The sequence below is a fragment of the Monoraphidium neglectum genome (assembly GCF_000611645.1).
Source record: "Monoraphidium neglectum strain SAG 48.87 unplaced genomic scaffold scaffold02853, whole genome shotgun sequence".
NCBI lineage: Eukaryota > Viridiplantae > Chlorophyta > Chlorophyceae > Sphaeropleales > Selenastraceae > Monoraphidium > Monoraphidium neglectum.
In genome coordinates this window covers 1-7,898 of record NW_014010775.1, presented here as the reverse complement: position 1 = coordinate 7,898, position 7,898 = coordinate 1, and the positions used below count along the sequence as shown (strand labels likewise).

At 64.3% G+C, this 7,898-nt stretch overlaps 4 protein-coding genes across 4 annotated transcripts; 2 read left to right on the top strand and 2 right to left on the bottom strand.

Moving 5' to 3' along the window:
* Positions 1 to 739: 739 nt before the first annotated feature.
* Positions 740 to 1,722, bottom strand: MNEG_11668 (hypothetical protein; the record flags this gene model as incomplete). The annotated part of the gene is made up of 2 exons (XM_014039863.1): positions 740 to 994; positions 1,477 to 1,722. 2 exons carry the CDS (start codon positions 1,720 to 1,722, stop codon positions 740 to 742), a joined length of 501 nt encoding a protein of 166 aa, XP_013895317.1.
* A 327-nt stretch (positions 1,723 to 2,049) lies between these two features.
* On the bottom strand, positions 2,050 to 4,467 carry MNEG_11667 (hypothetical protein; the record flags this gene model as incomplete). The annotated part of the gene is made up of 5 exons (XM_014039862.1): positions 2,050 to 2,351; positions 2,664 to 2,899; positions 3,057 to 3,324; positions 3,571 to 3,651; positions 4,437 to 4,467. 5 exons carry the CDS (start codon positions 4,465 to 4,467, stop codon positions 2,050 to 2,052), a joined length of 918 nt encoding a protein of 305 aa, XP_013895316.1.
* Positions 4,468 to 4,616: 149 nt separating this feature from the next.
* On the top strand, positions 4,617 to 5,282 carry MNEG_11666 (hypothetical protein; the record flags this gene model as incomplete). Its single annotated transcript, XM_014039861.1, has 1 exon — positions 4,617 to 5,282. The coding sequence occupies one exon, from the start codon at positions 4,617 to 4,619 to the stop codon at positions 5,280 to 5,282; it is 666 nt and encodes a 221-aa protein (XP_013895315.1).
* Positions 5,283 to 6,676: 1,394 nt separating this feature from the next.
* Positions 6,677 to 7,869, top strand: MNEG_11665 (putative Tafazzin like protein; the record flags this gene model as incomplete). The annotated part of the gene is made up of 3 exons (XM_014039860.1): positions 6,677 to 6,912; positions 7,084 to 7,212; positions 7,677 to 7,869. 3 exons carry the CDS (start codon positions 6,677 to 6,679, stop codon positions 7,867 to 7,869), a joined length of 558 nt encoding a protein of 185 aa, XP_013895314.1.
* Between the last annotated feature and the right edge of the window lie 29 nt (positions 7,870 to 7,898).

The window sequence follows — 7,898 nt, the reverse complement described above, 5'->3', positions numbered from 1 at the left end:
TTTGGTGGATGGGTGGCAGGATGTGATGGGTGAGTGTATGCAGCGACAAGGACACCTCGCTCGTGACCAGTGTGGGGTATCAGAGTGTGTGAGTGGAAGGAGACATGGGAACCAGGGTAAGGGAGGGCAGCGTGAAAGAGAGGGAGGTGATAGTGCTTGGTAGTACGGTTGGATATCATGAAACAACGGACGCAGCCGGGTGTCTGAGCCGATCATCCGAGCAAAAACGGGAGGCACGAAAAGAGTGCTGAGGGGTTCGCCGACGGCGGCATGCCCGCCGCGCCCCCACCCCACGAAGCAAATGCACGGCAAACCCTTGGCGTGCCGCACCGGTGACGCGCCCCGCGGTGTAGTTTGCGGGGTAGTGGCTGACCCAGCTGCTGCAGATGTCCAGGAGTGCCGCGCTCTCGGTGCCAGAGGGCGGGAACACCTCACCATAATACCTTTTTTTTTGGGGGGGGGGATGGACAGCCACAGCATTGGTGCGGGGCGGGATGGAGGGATGGGGTGCTCCCAGGGCCGCTGAGCTGCTTGTCCCTCCGACCGCCGGCCACAAGGGCATACGCCCTCCTGAGCGCCGCAGCGCTAGGCCAAGCAAGCTGCAGCCGCGTGCGCTGCTTGCATGCGCCCTGCAGCGGGCCACGCCCGACGGTCCCGCCGGAGCGATCTCACAGCAAACCGCGCTGAGGCCGCACCGACAGCCGCCGACACGCCCCGCCGCCACCGCACGCGCACCCTCTCACGCCAACTCAGCAGCCGCTGCGCCCGGCCGTGCCGCTGCACCTCCTCGACCATAGCATGCGCGGTGCACACCCACCCCCCCCCCTGCCCCAAAGTGCGGCGCCCACTTAGTCAGCGCGCCGACGGCGCCATCATCGATGTGGTAGACAAAGCGAGGCTGGCTGTAGAAGGCGGCGTCGTCGGCCTCGTCGTAGCGTAGGAAGTCCTCCGGCCTGAAGGGCCACTTGGCGGGCCACTTGGGGTCCTCCAGGACCTGCGAGGGGGGGGGGGTGGCGAGGTGTGGGGTGGGACCGAGGGTCCGAGTGGAACAGGCCGGGGGAGTGGATCTGGGGTGCGCAGCCTTGAGTGCACGTGGAGTTTTTCGCTTTGAAACATGCGTGCGTTTTATTGTTCAGTTGAGGGGTGAGGGTTGAACGGGGACCCTCGACAGGAGGGTTTGGGATGTTTCAGTAGGCTGGGGGGTGCGGGCCAGCGCTGCGCGCATGCAGCTGCCGCAGCTGCTGCAAACGCATGTGAAATGATATCATCTGTGTCTCTGCATCAGATCTGTTGTGTATGCAGTATGCAGATATGCTGTCGCTAGGCCAGTCCCCCAGCCTGCCTCTCGGGCCACAAACGCCATGCCACCCAGCCTGGTGCGTGGGAGGCCACACCAAGCTGTTTTGTCGCCCCGCCAGCTCTCCCTGCATTTGTGTGTCTGCAGATTGTTTCTATGCACCCATGATGCCGCCGCACCTTCTCCATCTCACTGCTGCCCACCGCCGCCGCGGAGGTGCCCGGGCGCCACATGCCCAGCGCCGTCAGCGTCGATCCGCCCAGGAGCGTGCCCAGCAGCTGCCGCCGGCACGATTCCACCCTGCTGCTGCGCTGGGCTTGACGGCCCGTCTGGGGAAGCATGGGCGTGGAGCACCTGCCAGGGCGAGTGCCACTCAAGCCCGCCCTCGCCTTGGCGAATGTCGCCGGGCTGCCGAGGGAGCGCATTGCTCTGATGCTGATAGTAAGATTGGTTTCAGCACCTCAATAACTGCTGACGGGAGGAAACACAACGGCCTCCCGCAGATCTCTATGGCAACGCTGCAGCTAGAGCCTACAACAGTGCACACTGCTGTACCTAAGGCAATGATTTAAACACCATTATGTTGTTTGACCGACGTGAGCAGCACCCTCATGGTGCAATCCACCCTGACCGCTCCCTTGCCCGTGCATGGTCTTGCTGCACCGTCGCGCTGCAGTGTTGACCACGCATCGCACCCACTGTCAAAGCACTCCCTGCCAAGGCTGGTTCTGGGCGTGAGATGTTACAAGAAATCAGGCCTCTCGCGACTCTTCGGCGCCGCTCCCCGCGCCGCCGCTGCTGGCGACGCTCATGCCTAGCGTTTTGCCGGTAAACGCGTCGACATATGGTTTGACCGACAGGTTCTTGTAGAACCCGGTGCGCGTCCTCTGCGCCTCTGGGTGCCAGTTGACAACCATGGTGCGCAGCGTCGCGTCCGGCACGGCGTCCTGTGACCGCCGCGCGATGCTGGCGCCGGGCTCCCGCCGGTACGCCGCCCACACCTCACTCTCGTGGCAGCGCCCGCCGCGCTGCAGGCGGCGGTCGGCGAAGCGCGCTGCGGGCGCACGCCGAGAGGGGGCAGCAGGCCGGGGTCGGCAGCTGGTGTGCAACGGCAGGCAAGGCGGACGCATGGCCGCGGACGGAACTTGCTGCACACGCTCTCAGTGTCACGCCAGCGCCACCGATATGCTTGTGATCAGGGTTTCGGCACACCTGAAATATAGGGCCCACCCAGCAGCATCTCTCGGCACCCACACCACCCCCGCCCGGCGCCCCCGCGCATCAGACAGTACACACAACGACCTAGCAAGCGGGGCGGGCGCGGGTCAGAAAAAGGCACGTGCGCGTGCGCGCGCAGGACACCTACCAAACTCCTGCCACTGCTCCTCCAGCTGCACCGCCTCCGCGCCGCTGACGCGCGCCGGCCGCCCGACCTCGTACACCGCCGCCGCAAAGAGCGCGCCTATGCCGGAGCTCACTGCCCACGTGGCGTCCCCAAGGGATAGCGAGAACAGCGCAGCCAGCCCGACGCCGCCGGCCACGCACGCGGCAGCGGCCACAGCGCGTGCCCACGCGGGCGCCTCGTAACCGACGGCGTCCACGCTGCGGGGTTGGGGAGGGGGGCAACGGGCGGGACGCCGCACAGCAGCGTGAGCCCGGCGCGCACGACAAACGGGGCTCTGAAGACCGCAGGGAAGGCCCCGCACGCGACTCGCTCAACTCTGCACTCAGGGCCCCTACATCCTTGTACCCCGCTCACTCGAGCCCCGCCGCGCGCCCCAGCAGCGAGATGATCTCGTCCGAGGGCCGCTCTGTCTCGATCTTCCCGAGAAACAGCAGCAGCAGCTGCAGCGGCGTCACGAACCACAGCGCGGCCGCCCACAGCGCCGCGCCGGCCGCGTCGCCGAGGCCGAAGCCGCCATAGCCGGCCGTGAGGCCGTCAATCGCCTCCTCCCCGCCATAAAGCAGGTCCTCTATGGGGACCCGCCACACGGTGACGGCGCAGGCGGCGGCCAGCGCCACGGCCACTGCGGCGGAACAGCGGGGGGATGAGTCGTTGGGGCTTCCGGGGAGAGGGTGGAGCGAAGGGAGCGAGGGGGGCGGGGTGGAAGGGCAGGAGTGGAAGGCCATCAACTGCTAATGCAGTTATGCAGATGGTCTCAGGATGGGGTTGAGTCAGGCGGGAGCACCTGCGCAGGCAGCAATAATGAGTCCTAATTGTCTGCTGCTGATTGGCACATGCCACAGAACGCGGCACAGCACACGCGCCTCACCTACAAAGACCAGCCACGAGCTGTCGCTCTCCTCCCCGTCGCCCCCGCTGCCCCCGCTGCCATTGCCCTGCTGCGCCCGAGCTACAGAGCACAGGAAGAAGAGAAGGCACGGCGAGGGGTGGTGCGCACGTGCACCGCGCGCGCCATCGCACTGGCAGTACAACACCCCCAGACCCCAATGACTGTATCGCGAGGGTGCAGCCGACTGAAAACGCGTCCGCTGTCCACAGACCGCCACGCAAGAGGTCAACATGCGGCACCCGACGGCATAGGTAGCATTGTACTGGAACGCACACCTGCGACACCGCGTGCACTCGCTCTGCCCTGGCGCTCGTAGTGAAAGGCCGACGGCAGCCATGCGTTGCCGGCCCGCATCCCGCCTGGATGTGCATCACCAGCTGCATGTTGCGCCATGCACAATAGGATGCTCCTGGTGTTTCCGAGGGCGCACTGCTTTCCCCATGGCGCGCTGCCGCACGTCGTCGTTGGCGCCCTGCTGCAGCGCCGCTTGTGGTGTGGTGCGCTGTGAGTAGCTGTTCGACACGCGGTAGCCATGGTGCTAGCCGGGCGCAGTGACGTTCACGTTGAGCTATGTTGATACGAAAACAAAGAACATGCAACGTCAATGTGCTAACAGCGAGTGCCTGGCTTCCCATGTGGCGAGGGTCAGCTTCACTCAGATTCACCCCAAGACGCTTCTGATTTAGGGTCTGTCTCTTTCAGCAACAGACCATCCTCATTCGTGCAGCAGACTGTATCAGAGGCACTTCCAGCTTTGGGGCCTCCTCATACCCAACGAACTGAGCTGAAGCCAGGCCTAGATCGCGTGGCACCGCAGGCTACGAGCCACAGTGGGGCAGAGGCACCTGCAGACACATAAAACGCACTCATGTCCATGGCTGACAAGGTGCGGCGCTGCGAAGGAGCGGGGATCACCCTGCGCAGCGCCAGCAGCAGAGCACGTGCACAGCGGCAGCAGCTCTCACCCCTGTCCTGCGTTCATCCTGTAAAACAGCGTTACCCCTGCGCCCCGCTTTTACCCAACCATGGTACACATATCTGATCAGGCAATGAGCTGGCGACGCTCTGAGACGTCAGGGCAGCCAAATGCGAGCGGGTACAGCGCCACATACGCGGCGCACCGCACCAGCGGCACCGGCAGCAGTGGCAGCGGCGGCGGCGGCAAGCACTCGCACCACCACGCCAGCAGCGGCCAGAGCGGCGGCCACTACCACCAGCAGCACCACCACCCGCACCACCGCGGCCAGCATCACACGCAGCACAGGCACGCCGGACACCAACCCCAGCAGCCGCAGCACCCCGCGGCGCCGCTCGCCGTGCAGCCGTTTGATGCCGGCGAAGCGCGGGACGCCTTGGACGCCCGATGGGAGGAGGTGCAGCAGCAGCAACATAGCGGTGGGCAGGTCCAAGCGGACGGGCAGCAGGTGGACGGCGGCGACGGCAGCAGCGGCGGTGTCAGCGGCGTGGCAGCAGCAAATCCGATTGACCCGCAGCAGCAGCAGCAGCATGAGCAGGATCAGAAGCAGCCAACAGTCGCGGAAGATTTGAGTGAGGGCAAGGAGGCCAGCGTGGCGGCCGCAGCAGCGCCTGAGGAGCAACCGGCTCCGCCGGCCAATGGCACCTCGGCTCCAGACGACTTCCTGGCTTCCCTAAAGGCGCTGCTCGACGCAAAGAACGCGGTGGCGGTTTGACCCAGCCAGCCGCGTGCACTCGATTGGTGCATCAACATCATTTTTCACGGCGCAAGGCACACCAGCTGCCCGCCTGCTCACCCTTGCATGCCCTCCCAAGGCGCAGAAGCAAGGTTTTGCTCGTGTGCAGGCAGCTGAACGGCTTGCATGTGCATGAGCTGCCTGAAGGCAAGGCAACGAGCGTGCAATCTGGTAACTGGTGCGTTCGCCATCATCATGCTGCGCCATGTCAGCAGAATGGTGAAGTGGTGCACGGGCAGGTTGGGGGGATAAGCAGAATAGTGCGTCGTGCCAGGTGTGTTACCGTCCCCTTGGCACAGCGGACCGACCAACGGCAATCTTGCACATGCGGCAGTGCGCAAAGGCCAGTTTTGACGGAGCAACCACAGCAAAGCAGGCAGAATCTGGTTGGCTTTAGTCATCCTCAGATTGCACGCGGTGCGCCGTGGCGCTCGCCGAATGTACGTTCCAGCAGGCCCGAAATCGCGCACACACCCACATAATAGCGCACTTGCAGCACATGCTGTCCTGCCACCACCACTAGGCCTATGTGCCCCACAGCATGCCCGGTTTGTCAGCCTCAACCGCTCGCAACCCTGCACACATTGAACACGTCAGGTGTGGCAGGTGCCCGCAAAGACTATGCAGCACGCATCCCACCCTGTGCCTGTCGCGCACAAACACGTCCATGACACGTCGTTGCGCCTTCCTCAGCTTCACGGGGAGTTCCTCGGTGTGACATCCCCTGCACTCCACACGACTGTTTCTGCCAATCACATGGGGCACGCCACATGCGTGTCATGCCATCACAAAAGCTGTCCTAATAATCGGAAGCTACGCATGGTTGCGTCAGGGAGTGTTGGTGCGGGCACCGTGAGATGGGTGGTTTGAAGCATTGAAAGGACTGGGGTAGCTGGAGTCCGCTCCGATCGTCCGCCCCTCGGTTTTCACAAGGGTTGTCAGCAGCCGGTCCTGTCTCTGTTGTCTCATGCAGATGTCAATGGTGCATCACCAACACTGGCAGCACGTGCTGGCACCAAAGCCTCCATCTTTCCGAAACAAGCGGCGGCAGCTTCGTGACCAGGCAGTTCTCACCCATCACTACGGGGGCGCGAGGGTTGGTATAGCAGCCCAGCAGCGGAAGGGTCGAGTGTCGTGTTTGAAGTTGCGTGCACGAGGTGTATGCCAGCTCAAAGAGAAACGTCGCACATGCTCTTGGCGTGATCTTGCTGCGGCACACGCGTCAACACAGTAGGAGACAACTTTCTCAGACTGCTGCCTCCCGAAACAAGTCTCGATTTTGGTGGTGCTTTTAGCCCAGCCGTCTGCTGGACAGGCGACCCTGAGGCGGGCGTGCTGTGTCGTCCGTCGCCGCGCCGCGCCAAGGGGTCCCAATGGATGCGCTCCACGACAGCCTCCACGGCTCAGTCCTGGATCGGGACGTCCTCTCGCCGCCCTGGAGCGCCCTTGGCCGCGACCTGACGCTCGGCCTGGTGTCTGGCCTCGGCAAGCTGCTGCTGCGGGGCCTCAACACGCTGCATGTGGAGCCAGATGGGTTGCAGCGGTTCAGGGACCTCACCATGCAGCGCGAGGAGGGCATCGGCCTGCTTACCTACTCAAACCACACGAGGTGCGGCCCCCATGCGGCTCCATGCAGCCCCATGCGGCCCCATGCGGTCCCATGCAGTTGAGCACAGGCTTGCAGCGGGCCAACCCCCTGACGGGCACGCCCGCCGGCGTGCGCCCATGCGCTTCACGCGTGAACGCGCCTGCTGTCAATACCCTCCTCGCGCGTTCGCAGCACGTTCGACGACCCGGGCCTGCCGAGCGCGCTGCTGCCGTGGTGGCTGTTTTGGACGGAGCACAGCCATGGGAAGATGCGGTGGACGATGTGCGCGCGCGACGTGTGCTTTCTGAATGATGTCATGAGGTGGGCTCACAAATAGGTGCTTGCGGGTGGGGGGCAAGGCTGGGAAGGGGAGGGGGTCTCCACCACACTTTCTCCCTCCCATTGGGAGGGGCAGGATTGATGGGCCATGGGCAGGGACAGAGCAGGGCATGCGGCAGGAGGGCAAAGGAGTATTCTTTTTGTTTTGGAGGGGGGGAGCAGGGGAGGGACGGCTGCGAGGGCGGCTGCGCATTGGAGCTCATACGTGGTCGGGGCAATTTGGATGGCCCGTTGCCTGCAGGCCCCTGCGCATGCTGACAAGCATAATTGCAGGCGCTCACTCGAGTAGGTTGGACTGCTGAGCATGCGTGGCATGTTCACTTACGAGCAAGCGTAGAGGCGCAAGACCACAGAAGCACACACACGCACTCGCGCAAGCTTTTGCACACGCACCCACATGCAAGCACGCATGTGTAATCACTCATGTACGCGCCACCCCGTCACAGGCAGTTCTTCCTGAACGGCAAGGCGCTGCCTGTAGAGCGCGGCGGTGGCGCGGCGCAGCCTGTCATTGGCGTCGCCGCGCGGCGGCTGGCGGCTGGCGACTGGCTGCACGTCTTCCCGGAAGGCCGCGTGCAGCCGGCCGGCGACGTCGGCGCATTCCGTCAGGTGCACTGGCGGGTGATGATGGGGTGGTGATGAATTTGTGGGGCGGGGCGGTGTAGGTG